Below are 16,971 nucleotides of genomic sequence, written 5' to 3'. Positions count from 1 at the left end.
AGGAACTGGGAATTGATGTGCCACCTGACGATACTGTTTCAGCTGCTATGCCAGCTAACATGGACCCAGTCCTGGCGGGTCTTAGGGCTCCTCCACGTACGTTCCCGTTCCATCCTATGCTCAAGCTGCTGCTCCTTCAGGAATGGGAGTCCCCCGAGGCGGGACTCCGAGTAGGGAGAGCAATGGACAAGCTCTATCCCCTCCCTGATGAATGCCTGGACATGCTTAAACTTCCCAAGGTGGATTCTTCAATCTCCGCTGTCACCAAGCACACTACCATCCCAGTGGTGGGAGCCACGGCGTTGAAAGATGTTCAGGACCGCAAACTCGAGCTTTATCTCAAGCGCATCTTTGAAGTCTTGGCCTTAGGAGTCCGGGTGACAATCTGCAACAGTCTCATGCAGTGGGCAAGCCTCAGGTGGGTTCAACAATTGCTCAGTACCCAGGACCTCCCGTCTGCAGAGGCAGAGCAGGCAGAAAGGCTAGAGGCAGCAGTGGCGTATGGGGCTGATGCCCTTTATGATTTGCTCCGAGTGCAGGCCAAGGCTATGGTTTCTGCGGTCAGCCAGACGCCTCCTCTGGTTCCGCAATTGGGTGGCAGATTCCTCTTCCGAGTCACAGTTGGGCACACTTCCTTTCAAGGGTAAGTTGCTTTTTGGTGAGGACCTTGAACAGCCTATTAAATCCTTGAGAGACAACAAGGTTCATAAGCTGCTAGAGGACCACCTGAAACAGTCCAAGTCTTTCTTCCCTTCGCACTCTCGTTTTTGGGGGCAATGGCAGTATAATAGCAGAGTGCGGGAATCTTTTCAGAGAGGTACCTCCTCCAAATCCCAGTCCTGGTCTCATTCCTTTCATGGCGCCATCCCATCCGGGATGGCAACCAACAGCACTCCACCACCAAGTCCTCGCCCCAGTGAGATGTGGCCGGCCAATTCCTCCGTTCCAAACTTAGGTGGATGGTTGTCCCTGTTTCTCGAGGAATGGGTCAAGATTACTATGGATCAGTGGGTCCTAGAGGTGATAGAGAAAGGTTACGCATTAGAATTTGCTCAGGACCTACCGGACCTTCACATAATTTCTCCCCGCAGCAGCTGGAAGTGGCCAGCGGTCGACCAGACCCTGGGCAGGCTACAAGCGCTCGGTGCCATAGTTCCAGTCCCAGTGGAGGAACAAGGGTTCGGCCAGTATTCCATTTACTTCGTCATTCCCAAAAAGGACGGGTCCTTCCGGCCGATCTTGGATCTCAAGAGAGTCAACCGGGTTCTCAGGGTTCCCCATTTTCGAATGGAGACCCTGAGGGCTGTGATTGCGACGGTTTGCGCAGGCAAATTTCTGGCCTCGCTCGACTTAACGGAGGCTTATCTGTACATACCGATATGCCATGACCATCAGAAGTATCTTAGGTTCAATATTCTGGGACGACACTTCTAGTCCTGGGCACTCCCATTTGGCCTCGCCACAGCGCCATGCACTTTTACCAAGGTCATGGTGGTAGTGGCGGCTGCTCTCTGTCGGGAAGGAGTTCTGGTCCACCCTTACCTGGACGATTGGCTCATCCGGGCCAAGACGGAGACTCTCTGCAGAGTGGCGGTCGACAGAGTCTTGACCTTCCTGACCTCACTCGGGTGGATAATCAACTTTTCCAAGAGCAGTCTACAGCCATCCCAGATCCTAGAATTTCTGGGAGCACGATTAGACACCCAAGTCGGAAAAGTATTCCTCCCAGATGCTCGGGCGCTCAAACTCATGGAGCAAGTGCGCAATTTTCTCTCGCTCTCGCTACCCATGGCCTGGGATTACCTTCAGGTCCTGGGGTCCATGGCTTCCACAATCGTTCTGGTTCCTTGGGCTTTTGTACATATGCGTCCGTTACAGAAAACTTTGCTGTCCCGCTGGAAGCCAGTGTCGGAGCAGTTTTGGACGGTCCTTCCGCTTTCAGACTCTACTATCGCAGATATGCAATGTTGGCTCTCACTCGCTCACCTCCTGAAGGGGATGCCCTTACAGACTCCTCAGTGGATCATTGTGATGATGGATGCCAGTCTATCGGGCTGGGGTGCAGTTTGTGAGACTCAGGCCACGCAGGGATGCTGGTCCCCAGCCTAATCCCGCTGGCACATCAATCGCCTGGAGGCCCGAGCGGTTCGCCTGGCACTCAAGGTCTTTCTCCCTCTGATCCGTTGCAGGGCAGTACGGGTGCTCTCGGACAATGCCACCACGGTAGCCTATATCAATCGGCAGGGGGACACCAGAAGTTGCCTGGTGGCTCTGGAAGCCAGCAAGCTCCTTGCCTGGGCAGAACGGCACCTGGATTGTCTGGCAGCTTCTCACATTGCGGGGAAGGAGAATGTTCAAGCCGACTTCCTCAGTCGTCAGCGTCTAGATCCCGGAGAGGAGGAATTGTCCGATGGAGCGATGGATCTCATCGTCCACAGGTGGGGTCCGCCCCCACGTCGACCTGATTCTTTAGCCACAGATGGGAACACTGCTCTGAAGGAGTGGATGCCCTAGTTCTTCCATGGCCTCCTGACATTCTCCTTTCGTGTTTCCCCCTTGGCCTCTGGTGGGAAAAGTACTCAGAAGAATAGAACTTCATTGGGGCCCCGTCATTCTTGTGGCATCTGAGTGGCCCCCACAGTCCGTGGTACGTGGATCTGGTGAACCTCATGACAGACGGTCCTCTTCGCCTCGGCCACCTTCCACGTCTTCTCCGTTAGGATTCATTATTTTTCGACCAGGCGGATCGCTTCTGTCTTGCGGCCTGGCTTATGAACGAAGGCGACTAAGAAAGAAAGGATATAAAGAAGAAGTTATGCGGGTCCATAAGCCTTCCACATCTCTCACTTACGTTCGGGTTTGGAGAGTTTTTGAAAATGTGTGTGCTGAGTCCTGAGTGCCGGCGCGCAAGGCTTTGGTATCCCAGGTCCTCTCCTTTCTCCAGAATGGCCTTTCCAAAGGTTTGTCTTTCAACTCCTTAAGGGTGCAGGTTTCCGCCCTTGGGTCCCTCTTGGGCAGCATCAATGGTTGTGCTTTGGCGGGTCATCTGGATGTCGTTCGTTTCCTCAAGGGTGCAAAGCATTTGAATCCGCCCGTCCGGGCTACCTGTCCCTCATGGAGTCTTAACCTGGTGCTTAGGGTCCTTTGTGAGGCTCCCTTTGAATCCCTTAAGTGGGCCATGCTTAAGGATCTAACTCTTAAGGCAGTTTTTCTCATCTCTATTTGCTCCTCCAGGAGGGTTTCGGAGCTTCAAGCGTTGTCCTGTAGGGAACCTTTTCTCCTTTTTTCGGATTCCGGGGTCTCATTCAAGACAGTTCCGTCATTATTGCCGAAGGTTGTGTCTTTCTTTCACCTCAATCAGTCGGTGGAGCTCCCGCTTTTTCTTTCAAAGAAATTGCGGACCAGTCTGGTGGTGACTTCCGGCGGCTGGATGTTAAACGAGTTTTACTGCGATATCTCCAGGTTACAAATGAGTTTCGAGTCTTGGATCATCTATTTGTCTTATAGAGCGATCCAAATAGGAGAAACAAGGCTTCTAAGGCTACAATTGCTCGCTGGTTAAAGGAGGCAATTGCATCGGCATATATCTGTCGGGGCCGGATGGTTCTGGAGGGCTTGAAGGCCCACTTGTTGCGTTCTCAGGCTACTTCTTGGGCAGAGAGTCAGTCTGTCTCTCTAATGACGTTTGCTCGTCATTATCGTCTCGATGTGCAGGCGCCAATTTTTGGCTCCTTCAGGCGGCAGGTGCTTCAAGCGGGACTGTCTCTGTCCCACCCTGTTTAGGGAAGCTTTGGTACATCCCACAGTCTGGACTGATCCGGGTACATACAAGGAAAGGAAAATTGGTTCTTACCTGCTAATGTTATTCCTATAGTACCACAGATCAGTCCAGACTCCCTCCTGTGTACTGTCTGTTATATTCGCTCAAAGTTCTTTTCTTTCCAGTTTATTGGATACCTCGACTTCTTATCATAACTTTAAGGCACTGGAAGCATCTACTAGATGAATGTGGATATACAGAGTTTTGAATTGTTCAATTTATCAGTTCTTTATTGCTTGCTTGATCTTTATTTATTTATTTTTATTTATTTAGCACTTTTATATACCGATATTCAAGTAACAGAGTTACCAATCAAGTCGGTTTACATTCCAACAATAACCATGACATAAGAATGTCTTACAATAAACAGGATGATCGAACTTGGATACAAAGAACTGGGATTTCACAACATAAATAAGATAAGTAAGGAGACCGGCGAGCCTAATGCTAGCTGGTGTAAAGTTCTGAGATTAAGAGTAGGGCAAAAAGGTATTAAGATTTGACTACATCGGGATAATTAAGGCGAAGCGTTCTCTTAAGGAGTTACCAAAGACTGAGATCACTAGTGTGAGATCTAATAAGTTATTGAGTTAGGAGAAGGCTTTGTTTTAAAGGTCTTTTTTTAAAGGTGATTATTTATTTATTTATTTATTTAAAAATATTTCTATACCGTCTTTACAAACAGTGTTTAATCAAAACGGTTTACAAATATCAAATAAAATAAAGATAAAACTAATAAAACTAAAAGTAAGGGTTACTTAAAGATAACTTAGTTATAGAAGATATAAAAATTACAAAAATTGTTCATTGTACTAGCCTGAGGTCTGGGGGAAGAGACTTCCAATGCTTTGGGCCGGCAGTGGAAAGAGCTCTTTTACTTAATGATGTTTTGATCGGTGGGGCCTGTAGATTGTCTCTATATGATTGTCTCACCAGTCTGGAGGAGGTGCGAGGCTGAAGTGGGATCCTGAGCTGCAGGGGGGTGATGTTATGTATCGCTTTGTGGATTGATGATAGAACTTTGAACAAAATTCTGAATTTGATTGGGAGCCAGTACAGGTTCTTTAGAATGGGTGTTATATGGTCTCTTTTGTTGGTTAGAATCCTTGCTGTAGCGTTTTGTAACATCTGTAAAGGTTTTATAGTGTTCGCGGGGAGGCCGGTAGAAGTGAATTGTAGTAATCAATTTCAGCGAAAATGATTGCTTGTAAAACTGATCGGAAATCTTGGAAGTGGAGGAGGGGTCTTAACCTTTTTAAGACTTGTAGTTTGAAAAAGCAATCCTTTATGGTGTTATTGATGAAACTTCTACAGTTCATTTGGTTATCCAAGATGACTCCCAGGTTTCTGACTTGGGTGGATAGGACTAATTGAGAAGCGAGGCTTGAGTTGGATAATGGGCGATTTCCATCTTGGGTGATGAGTAGGTACTCTGTCTTGTTGTGATTGAGAATCAAGTTGAGACTTGTCAGCAGGTTGTTGATGGTTTGTAGGCAGGAATTCCAGAAGTCCAGGGTTTTGTGAAGTGTATCCGTAATTGGAATGAGAATCTGAACGTCGTCAGCGTATAAATAATGAATTAGATTTAGATTGATGAGGAGCTGACAGAGTGGGAGCAAGTATATGTTGAATAAAGTTGGAGATAATGAAGAACCTTGTGGGACTCCCAGAGTGCAGCTGACTGGGTGAGACTCTTCCCTGTTGATCTTGACCTTGTAATGCCTGTTCTGGAGGAAAGATTTGAACCAATTGAGGGCGACGCCTTTGATGCCAATATCAGATAGACGATCTATTAGTATATTGTGATTGACCGTGTCAAATGCTGCTGTTAGGTCAAGGAGGATGAGTAGACAGGGTTGTTTTTTTTCGAGGTTCAGGAGGATGGTGTTCGTTAGTGAGATTAGGAGTGTTTCTGTATTTCTGGATTGGCGGAAACCGAATTGTGACGAGGAGAGTATGTTGTTGTTGTTCAAGAATTCTGAGAGTTGTTTATTTACTATTCTTTCCAAGATTTTAGCGATGAGTGGGAGGTTCGGACTTAGTAGAACAGGTTCCGAGCATATGTCTTTCTTTAAACCCTGGAAGGCTTCCTCCGCCTCTGGGGCTTTCTTTTGTAATAGGCATGTGAGGGGCTCCACTTTTCTAAAAACTTCTTCCATTAGAATGCATGTCAGTGCGGTGGCCGCCTTCCATAAAGGTGTTGGGGACGTTCCTATTTCGGTACAACCCCACGTAACACGTTTTCTGAAAGGCTTGCTTCACCTCAAGTCTCCACTGCGTCCTCCGGCCCCTTCCTGGGACCTTAATCTGGTTTTGGGTCAGCTCATGAAACCACCATTTGAGCCTCTCCAATCCTGTGATCTTTGCTTTCTCACATGGAAAGTAATATTCCTATTGGCAATAACATCTGCTCACAGAGTTAGTGAGTTACAGGCCCTAGTTACCTATCCGCCTTACACTAAACTTCTGCAGGACCAGGCAGTGCTCCGCACTCACTCTAAGTTCTTACCCAAGGTAGTATCGGAGTTTCACATTAATCAATCCATTATACTACCCACCTTCTTTCCCAGGCCCCATTCCAATCCAGGAGAGCAGGCTTTGCATACCCTCGACTGCAAACGGGCTCTAGCATTCTACCTAGACCGTTCAGCTGCCCATAAGCAAAATACTCAATTGTTTGTTTCCTTTGCTTCCATCAGATTGGGTCAACCCATGGGTAAGCAGACTCTCTCCTCCTGGCTAGTGGACTGCATTTCCTTTTGCTATCAGCAGGCAGGCATTCCACTTCAGGACCGTGTTCAAGCACACTCGCTCAGGGGCCATGGATGGGAACTTCTGTAGCGCACCTTCGCTCGGTGCCGCTTCCTGATATTTGTAGGGCTGCTACATGGAGTTCTCTTCATACCTTCATTGTCCATTATTGTCTTGACAAGGCTGGAAGACAAGATTCCATCTTTGGCCAATCTGTCTTGCGCAACCTTTTTGCAACTTGATGTACCAACACCCTTCTGCCTACCCGTTAGGGATCAGGATGCCCTCTACCAAATTCCACCCCAGTTGTTGTGCCTGTTGCACATCTTTGGGTACATTTGGTGCATGTTCGGACATCCTCAGCTCGGTACTCACCCATATGTGAGGACTACCATCCTGTTTGACCTGTGAAAAAGCAAAATGTTGCTTACCTGTAACATGTGTTCTCACAGGTCAGCAGGATGTTAGTCTTCATGAAACCCACCCACCACCCCGAGGTGTTGGATTCGTTACGTTTTCTTATTTTTATTTTTGGCACTTACTTTAGCTTTCAAACAAGACTGAAGGGGGACCCCTGCTCGTTGCAGCGATAGTGCCATCCTGGGCATGCCCAGTAGGTGCCAGTCAAAGTTCTAGGAACTTTGAGAAAAGTGTTCCGTAATTGGGCTCCATCCTGTGATGTCACCCATATGTGAGGACTAACATCCTGCTGACCTGTGAGAACACCTGTTACAGGTAAGCAACATTTTGCTTTTCCACGGCTAGACCTCTCTAAGGGGCCTACCAAGTCCATAACGACCCTCTTAAAAGGTGTTTCTATAATTGTCATAGGCACTAGGGGAGCTACTTGCGTTGCTGCCAGTCTGGTCAGCTGCCAGGTAGGGCAGGACTGACAATAGTCCTGAACATGTCGATACAAGCCAGGCCAATATAACTGAGCTAAAATCTTTTCTCATGTTTTCTCTTCCCCTAGGTGGCCCCCCAAAAGGTGACTATGGCAAGCCACAACCCTTGCTGACGATACTGCTGGGGAACCAAAAGCTGCTCAACTGTTTCACCCTCCAGATTCCCCTTTGCTACTCTGTATACTAGATTTTTCTTGAGTACAAAAAGGGGGTGGGGGCTGGCTTTTGACCCTCCATCCCAGAGACTAATTCCCCCATCTATTATCTGTATATTCTCCCGGGCCCCTTTTAGTGTCCCATCTTCTTGTTGGACCTGCCTAAAATTCCCGGGGTTTCCCTCACCTATCCAGTCTGAGGGAAACTCTATGGGTTGGGGAGCCCCCTCTAACTCCACGACTTCCTCTAAACCTTGGGAATAATTATACTTTTCTATCCTACATTGTCTTCGAGGCTTGGGTATCTTAGGATTATTAATATACAAGTCCAGGTCTTCTAACGGAAAGACCTCCAGAAATGAGGTCTCTTCCTCGCTGAAGTCATCTGGGCCCTTCATGAGCCGGGTCCAAAGAGTCCCAAAGTCTGGATAATCTCGACCCAGTATCACCGGATATGGTATCCAAGGGAGCATACCCACTTCTACTGTCGCTTGTTCCACTGGAGTCTTCAATAGGACCTGACTGGTCGGGCATTGTCTCTGGTCTCCATGTATACAAGCAAGGGTCACTGACTGTTCATAATCAATCTGTGTTCTTTTGACCAGTTCCCTCCAAATGAGAGTTTTTATACTTCCCGAGTCTACTAAGGCTTGGGTCAAATTGCCATCTAGCTCCACTGGAACCACGAAGGTTGTAAACCCCGAGCGGGGAATGTCCACAAACAAGCAGGAGTAAGGGGCCACCAAATTGATGTCCATACATTCATCCTCCACTCGATAGCAGTCCCGAGCAAAGTGACCCCTCTCTCCACAGTTGAAGCAGGTCCCTTTGGGCTTCACTGTTTCTATGTGTTTACGCGTTCCGCCTTCAGGCTCCTCTAATGCATTGTTGGGGTCTCGTGGGGTAAAGAGACTCTCCACTTCTCGGCTGATATAGCAGCTTAGGGCTCTGCCCCTCGATTCTCTCCTTTCTTTCTCCAAGCCTTTTATTCGGGAATTCTTCTCTGCTGGAGTAAGCCCACGGCCTGTGTCTGCAGCATCCAAATAACGCTCTACTAGGGAAACCACATCCTTCAGGGTCACCACTGTCTGTCACCGCACCCATTCACGCACTCAGGAGGGGAGAACGTCCATAAACTGTTCTCCTTCGGCAGTCTCCACAACTTCAACTCCCCTTTTATTATCGGGTTCTAGCCACTGCCAGCACCGGTCCTTTAATTTCTGAGCCAGAACCCAGGGTCTCTCTCCTGGTGTAAAGGTTAAGCCCCTGAAACGTTTCCGATAAGACTCCTTAGACAGTCCCAGTCTATCAAGTATGGCAGCCTTGACTTCCTGATAGTCTTGGGCTTGCTGGTTGTCAAGAGCCCTGTATGCGGCCTGGGCCTCACCGGTTAAATGTGGGGCCACTCTCATGGCCCACTGGGACCTAGGCCAGGCCATGGCCTCCGCCACCCTTTCAAAGGTGACCAGGAATGCTTCCAGGCCATCTTGGGGCCCTATCTTTGTCAGCCGAATTTCCAATGTTGGTGGGGTTGGACTCTGTTCTGTTCCGGTATGTACCTCATCGGTCCCTGGCGCTGGTGTCCTTCGTAGTAATTGACCGTTAAGCTGTGCTTGGGCTTCCAGGTGTTGCTGCAATTGTTGCAGTAGCTGCTGGTGCTGTGCATACTGGGTCTGAGCAGCTGCCCGGAGCTGTTTCTGTCCCTCCACCAGGGCTTGCAGTAGCTGCTCCATTTCTCAGTGAGGTTTCTGCAGAGGCTATTCTGAGCTCCTGCCCCTTCAAGACCAGAAACCTTTCCCTTTCTTCCAAACAAAAGAAAAGCCTGCTTCACCAGCTCTAACTCACTTCTTCTGTTCCCTCCCTCCGGCGGAGCTTCTCTCCTTAGCCGGTACCAACAAACAAACAAAAAAAAAACCTCCTGTGTGACTGCCATTGCAGCCAGGCCCCAAAAAAAAATATATTTTTTTTCTGCTAGTGTGGGTCCCTGTCTGTGCAGACGCTTAGACCAGGTAATCCCGATTCTGCCACCATATGTGATACCCTTGGAGCGGTCTAAGACAGGAGAAGGTTGGAGGACAGACCTCAAATATGGGTGACATCATCAGGATGGAGCCCATGGGTCATTTGGGCGCAGTTGGTACATGAATCTACATCATGGGTAGGGCCCAAGCACAACACACAAACCTGGTGAGGGTCAATGATGGACATTGTCCTCGGACAGTCTGGGCACCTACAAAAACCCATCGCCATCATTGCTGTCGAACATTTAGGCCGCAGCGTGGTCGGTGACCTCCGGGCCTAAAAGTTGGAACCGACGGTAGCCGACTGAAAAGGTAGTAAAACTTACCGAATGGGCACGGGTATCGACGGTATACAAGGGGGACCCCAGCCGGGGTGAAAATTTTTGAAAATCTTGAACTTTTCCCTGAAGAATATTTTCCTGTCAGGAAACCGTGAAAGAGCCCCTATCTCCGCGTGGCAAAAGCTGCGCGGAAAAAAAGAGACTGAAGGGGGACCCCTGCTGGATGCAGGGTTGGTGCTGTGCTGGGCATGCTCAGTGGTGCCAGTCAAAGTTCTAGAAACTTTGACAAAAGTGTTTCGTGATTGGGCTCCATCCTGATGATGTCACCCATATGTGAGGACTAACATTCTGCTGTCCTGTGAGAACACCTGTTACAGGTAAGCAACTCTGCTTTCTCTTTCTCTCCCCCCCCCCCCCTTCCTGGGAATTTTGGTTCCAGGGAGTTTTGTTCTACCTCCCCGGGCTGGAATATAGAACCCATCACAAATAGCAGAGGCCATTCCTCTGCAGCTACTGTAGCAAATCTGGTCTCCCTTTTTTGTTCTTACTTTATTTACTTGCATTACAGCTGTACTAGTATGAAAGGTAGTTTGTGTGCTCCTTGTATATAACATTAAAGGAGAGCAAAAGTAAAGAAGAAGAAGAAGTAAGACAAAGCGAGAAATGGCAGCCTTGTTCCTGTTGTGAGGTTGTCATTTCACTGCATAGGCCAGCCCAGTAGCTCAATGACAATGTGCTGCACACTGTCGTATGATGCACCTGGGCTCAATTTCCAGGTCAAGTCTTCCATTCCCTGACCTAGCAGAGGATGGGTATGCGGTGGAGACAGAATTTGTAGTCCCCAGGGCAAGGAAGTCCCAGTCATTGTGCAACGCACAACTGCTAGTGGCCAGACTTAGAACCTCAAATTGCAAAGTTATGGAAAAAGCCCAGGTCAGAGGCCCCCCTAGTCAGAGACTATCACTGCACTGACTGGGCTAAGTAGGATGGCAATGATGATTTAAGTCTATATTAATCAGTGTGACTGCATTGAGCCCTGCCAGCCTAGGGTGCACCAAGCAGGCTGACCCGGAGCGATGGTGAGATATAGCTCCCAATGCTCCCTGTGTTGCTGTTGCCTGTGTCGGTGTTGTGCTGCTACTTCCACCTTGCTGGGGGACTAAATAAAAAGGCAGCTTGGAATGGTACCAAAACTTTCCCTGCTCCATGAGGAGAAGCCCTGAAGTGCATTGCAAGGTGAAGATTTTCTATTTGTTTGGCAAAAAACAGGAGAGGGGATGGCTGAAAAAGTCACGACAGGAGCAGTCAGGTAAGGGATGACATTTTGTTTGTAGCCTCACGTAGGATGTAATTAGAATTTTCTTTGCCACAAAATGAGTGTGTTTCGGGGGTGGGGGGAGCCTCCAAATCCGGTGTTGTATGGAGCCCAAAAGTGTTTTAAACCGGTTTCAGTGAGTTGAGATGGGGCTAGAAAAGAAGAGGAAACTATCCCTAGGTAATTGAGAATGAAGGTTCATGGTGTTGCACCCCGACAGGGGCTGATTCTGATTGAGCTGGAAGCTCAAAGGAGCAGGAGTAAAAGGAAACTGCCAGGCATTAAAAAAAATTGATTTCCCAGTATAAAGTACCTGGTATACTTTCCTTGATGGACAGGATCCTTGGAGAGATTACTTCTCATTAGTCCTAGTGCCACATCTGGTTTTAGGTTCTTTAGTTATTTATTAATGAACTACAAAGTTTTACTTGTTGTAAGCTGTTGATCCTTTTCATAGTTGTTCTTCTTTACCTGTGCCTGTGCCTGTGCCCAGTAATAAATCGTCAAAGCAGCTGTCCAAGCAGGTTTTCTTAATGTTATCTAAGGTAAATATGTCGCTCTGGATGTAACACAGATAGCATAATGACCCAAAGCATGTACAAGGGATAAAGTGTTTCGGTAAGCAATGTTGTATTTCAGTCCTCTCCTGCATCTGGAAGGCTGTTTTCAGCCTCCCCCCCCCCCCACCCCCACTGCCTCTTGTAGCTTTGGGTACTTTGTACCTGCAGACCTGCAAGCCAGTTTTGAAATGGAAAGTCCCTAGCAGAGTTTCCCTTTAAAAAATCTGCAGGTCAGCTAGTGCCATGGTGAGTCTTTACCCCATGTACTGTGCACCTGCAAAGTATATGGGGTAAAGCAGTAAAAATCAGGTCAGCCTGCCCTAAACCCCTTCTCTTTCTCCCCTATTGACAGCACATACTTTCTCCTTGAAGGGGACAGTTTTCAAAGAGGTTACAAATACACAAAGCTTTTTCCCCACTGATATAAAGTGGAGAAAAATCCTTTAGTATATCTGGCCCAAAGTGAAGGTTGCTCAGCTGTTTCTGCCTGCTTTTTTGGGCATCCATCTCAATCAGAACTGGCCTGTATTAGGCCATGACAGTATGAACCTTCATGTGCAAATACCTGGAGATTTTTCTCCTATATTTATAATCCCCCTCCCTACTCAGACCCTCAGTCAGGGTCCAAGAACTGCACAGCTCCCTCAGGAACAGTCTAATGTGGACCCCGAGTCTGGTCATTAGATGTCAGCATGAGCATGGGAGCTGTGAATGCTATTTCCACAGTATCCCCAGTGTTGGCCAGGCCCCAGGAATCAAATCCAAATTTTCTGCATGTCCCATCAGGCTGACCCCAATTAAGTTTAAATTTTATCCATAGCCTTTTAACAAAAATATTGCACTATACACTCCAGAATGAGAAACTGAATTTTAAAAGCTATCTTTAGAGCTAGTTCATGCAGAAGACCTAGGTTCAGTTCCCAGGCCTGGTTTCTGCACCCTGGACTAATCTGAGCTGGGGTTGCCATGTAGGCAACATTCAAAGCTTCAATGAGAGAGAGAGAGTTTCAGCCATTGCACAACAGTGTCACCTACTGACCATACTGGGCTCTGAAATGAGACACGATCTTTAGCTCCTGGCTGAGAACACTATAATTACACTATGCTGGATTCCATATTAGGAGTCACCATCCAGTAAAAAGATCTTGTAGTCATTGTGGACAATACTTTGACATTCTCTGCTCTGTGAGCAGTGGTGATCAAAAAAGCAGATAGACTGTTAGGTATTATAAGGAAAAGAATGGAAAAAACTGTATATAATGCTTTTGTATAAATTCAAGGTGCCACCGCATCTTGTGCAATTCTTGTTGCTCCATCTCAAAAAAGATATACAGAGCTAGAAAAGATTCAGAGTAGGTAACCAAAATGATAAAGGAGATGTAGCTCCCCAATGAAAAAAGGTTAAACAGGTTAGAGTTTTTCAGCCTCAAGAAGAAACAGTTAAGAGGAGATACGTAAAAAGCTATAAAATATTGAATACAGTGGAACAGATAAATAGGGAACAGTTATTTACCCTTTCCAGTAGTACCGTTATGTCAAATATTATCTACCTTAAACATCCAATTTAAGATTTATGCAGATGACATACAGATCTTCGTATGTAAAATTTATATTAAGACAATTGAACAATGGTTGACTCACAATAGACTTAAACTTAATACTAAAAAAACAGAGATCTTATTGTTAAGTGTGATAGAAAATCCAGTAGATTGTCCACCACCATTGATTATATTAGGAAATGACTTAATAGAAGTCAAAAGAGTAGCTCGTAACTTAGGAATTCAATTAGATACTAATCTGTTGCTAACGCAGCATATTTCAAATTTAGTAAAAAAATTCATTTTTCAAACTACATACTTTAAAAAGATTAAAACCACTCATTCAAATCTGATTTTCAAACAGTGCTTCAATCTCTCATTTTTTCTGGACTGGATTATTGTAATAGTCTTTATTTAGGTCTATCTGATTCCATCCTAAAACCTCTGCAGCAGATTCAAAATGCTGCAGCTCGTTTATTGACAGGATCTCCAATGAAACAACACATTACACCCATTCTGTTTAAATTACATTGGCTTCCAATCAAATTTAGAGTTAAGTATAAAGTCTTATCTTTAATACACTCGATAAATAATCAAGACTCTACCTGGTTATGTACCGCATTGCGGCTTTATAAACCAACTAGAAGCCTCAGATCTGCCAGCAAGGCTTGCAAGATTAAACATAACAAGAGAAAGAGCCTTTTCCATAGCCGGTCCCTTACTTTGGAACTCACTTCCAAATATTCTGAGACAGATCACCAATCATAAAGAATTAAAAAAAATCATTAAAAACGCACTTGTTTAAAGAATCATTTGCAGGACAAGAACAAATGAACAAATAATAAATAAAAAATAACTTCACACATCCAATTGATTCACTGCTGGTATACTGTTTAATGTTCAATAAAAATCCTGTTTATGTGGAATTTTTGTTTTAATCTTAATTTTAAGTTATTTTCTGATTGTTTCTTTTGCTTTTTTGCTAGTTTCAGCATAGTTAATCTAAATAATTTGAGGAGATATATTTAGAATTAGGGTTTAAATTATAAATTGTATTTTTCTCAAACTTTTTTATTGTTATGTTTATTTCTATATGATTTTTATTTTATTTTAGTTCTCATTTTAATTATTTTTTTAGTTATTATCTCCTATTTTTTACTTTGGTAATTTGTAAACCGTTTTGGTCAATTCCTGTTGTGAAAGACGGTATAGAAATGGTTTTACATTAATTAATTAAAAAATAAATCCCCCCCCCCCCCAAATCTCTTACCCTCGGCTACTTTGGTGTAAGACTACACAAATAAACTACCATGCTTTATCTCAAGGCCCCACCCTACACCAAATACAACAAAAATAACAATATTGTTGAGTACAAAAAATAAGAATTCACCCAGATTTTATTAATAAAGTTTCCTAACAATAAACAAAATATATTTCATAATAGCAGACAAGATAGATCATCATACATCTTTATGACAAATTTTCAAGAATTCCAGTTTGATTTAAAAACTTTGGGGTACATATTGAAAAGCCATTTAGACGGATAACAGGAAAGTTATCCGTCTAAGGCCTAGATTTATCAAAATGCAGTAAATATTGCATGCGATAGGAAAAGGGGTGTGTTTTATGGTAATAGCCTATTTATCACAAAGTGTGTTATCTTAGGGGCGGATTTTAAGAGCCCTGCTCGCGTAAATCCGCCCGGATTTACGCGAGCAGGGCCTTGCGTGCCGGCGTGCCTATTTTCCATAGGCTTGCCGGCGCGCGCAGAGCCCCGGGACTCGCGTAAGTCCCGGGGTTTTTCGAGGGGGGCGTGTCGGGGGCGGGGCCGATCGGTGCGGCATTTCAGGGGCGGGACGCGGCGTTTCGGGGGCGGGCCCGGCGGCGTGGTTTCGGCCGGGGCGGTCTGGGGGCGTGGCCGCGCCCTCCGGAACCGCCCCCAGGTTGCGTCTCGGCGCGCTAGCGGCCCGCTGGCGCGCGGGGATTTACTTCTCCCTCCGGGAGGCGTAAATCCCCCGACAAAGGTAGGGGGGGGTTTAGATAGGGCCGGGGGGGTGGGTTAGATAGAGGAAGGGAGGGGAAGGTGAGGGGAGGGCGAAAGCGAGTTCCCTCCGAGGCCGCTCCGATTTCGGAGCGGCCTTGGAGGGAACGGAGACAGGCTGCGTGGCTCGGCGCACGCCGGCTGCCCAAAATCGGCAGCCTTGCGCGCGCCAATCCAGGATTTTAGCAGATACGCGCGGCTACGCGCGTATCTTCTAAAATCCAGCGTACTTTTGTTGGCGCCTGGTGCGCCAACAAAAGTACGCGAAGGCGCACTTTTTTAAAATCTACCCCTTAGTGCTTTGCATAGGTATTACCACAGAGTGTGATAACTTTTTCACACACCTAAGTATCACAATTGTTGCAATTCCTACCTACAACCACTGAGGGGGGGAGAGGGAGGGAGAGAGAGAGAGAGAGAGACTACCTATGAGAGAGAGAGAGAGACTACCTATGAGTCCCTTATAGTACTTAGGTATTAATACCTCTATATGAGGCCCAACTAGTAACTCGAGGTGAGGTTTAAGTAGTAGTGTATGGGTTAGGGACCCCTTTGACATTCAGAGTGAGACGTATGAACAGAACAGTACACTCTTGTGAAGATTTGATGACCTTCAGAGTAAGGAAACTCACACAAAGATGAGATTTGTACAATGTTCTCTCAACCTAGCTTGATGGACTCTCTACCTGGGAAACATTTCAGGTTGAAATCCAGTGGGATTTATCTGACAATAGAAAATTGGTCAGGCTTACAGGTTGGAACGTAATCCGCTTTGAAGTGCTAAAAGCGGAATATACATAAATAAAATAAATAAATAAATACTGTCTCATAAAACAGTTCTGAGTCAAAGGTTTTTATAATATATATAAGAACATAAGAAATACAATACTGGGTAAGACTGTAAGTTAAAGGCCCATATATATTAGTTATGTTTCTGCAGGAGTGATCCCTTCAGTATAGATTTGCTTCCTCAAGAAGGACCTCCTGTGCTTTACGGATTAACTGAGAAAGACAAAGGAATCATATCAGGAAGGTAAGTAGTTTTGGGGGGAGGGAGTTATTCAGTTAAAGAAGAGTCTATAACTCATACTTTAATATTTAGTAGAAAAATGATTGAATTATGATGTGCATTAATTCATACTAAGTTTACATCAGTCAAATATCTAACATTCCTGATTACATTCTCAGTTAATGTATTGTAATATATTGGGATGTTTGGCTATCATTTTTCTTTTCTGATTTTAGAAATGTATCCATTTCTCCAGAAAGCAAATTCATGAAAAAGATAGAAACTAATAGTGCTTTTACCTTATTATATTATAGTGAAAGTGCTGAAGCAGAATCAAAAGTGAACCTTACCCCAAATATGCTGAAAGCTGAATTTCTAGTCGGTGAAAATTTGTGTGCAACACTGAAAGAAACCGCAAGGTAAACGTGTGAATGATTAAAACCTCAGTTACGTAATTTGCAGTTCAAGGTCTTTTTACATCATCCATTTTATACAATGAATTTTCAACCAACATATGAATATAGCACTGCCATTTAGGGTGTAATTTATTAAGGCTTTTTCCCATTCTGTGTCTA

The 16,971-nt window shown here is 45.6% G+C and overlaps 1 protein-coding gene across 1 annotated transcript in view; it reads left to right on the top strand.

Moving 5' to 3' along the window:
• CFAP221 (cilia and flagella associated protein 221) overlaps positions 1 to 16,971 on the top strand; it is a 269,346-nt gene that overhangs the window by 211,895 nt on the left and 40,480 nt on the right. Inside the window, 2 exon segments of the mRNA XM_029605315.1 lie at positions 16,328 to 16,420; positions 16,711 to 16,815. Coding sequence (XP_029461175.1) covers positions 16,328 to 16,420; positions 16,711 to 16,815 — 198 coding nt within the window.

The sequence above is a fragment of the Rhinatrema bivittatum genome, chromosome 6, assembly GCF_901001135.1.
Source record: "Rhinatrema bivittatum chromosome 6, aRhiBiv1.1, whole genome shotgun sequence".
Lineage (NCBI taxonomy): Eukaryota > Metazoa > Chordata > Amphibia > Gymnophiona > Rhinatrematidae > Rhinatrema > Rhinatrema bivittatum.
The sequence above is the reverse complement of the archived record's forward strand: the minus strand, read 5'-3'. Positions and strand labels throughout refer to the sequence as shown.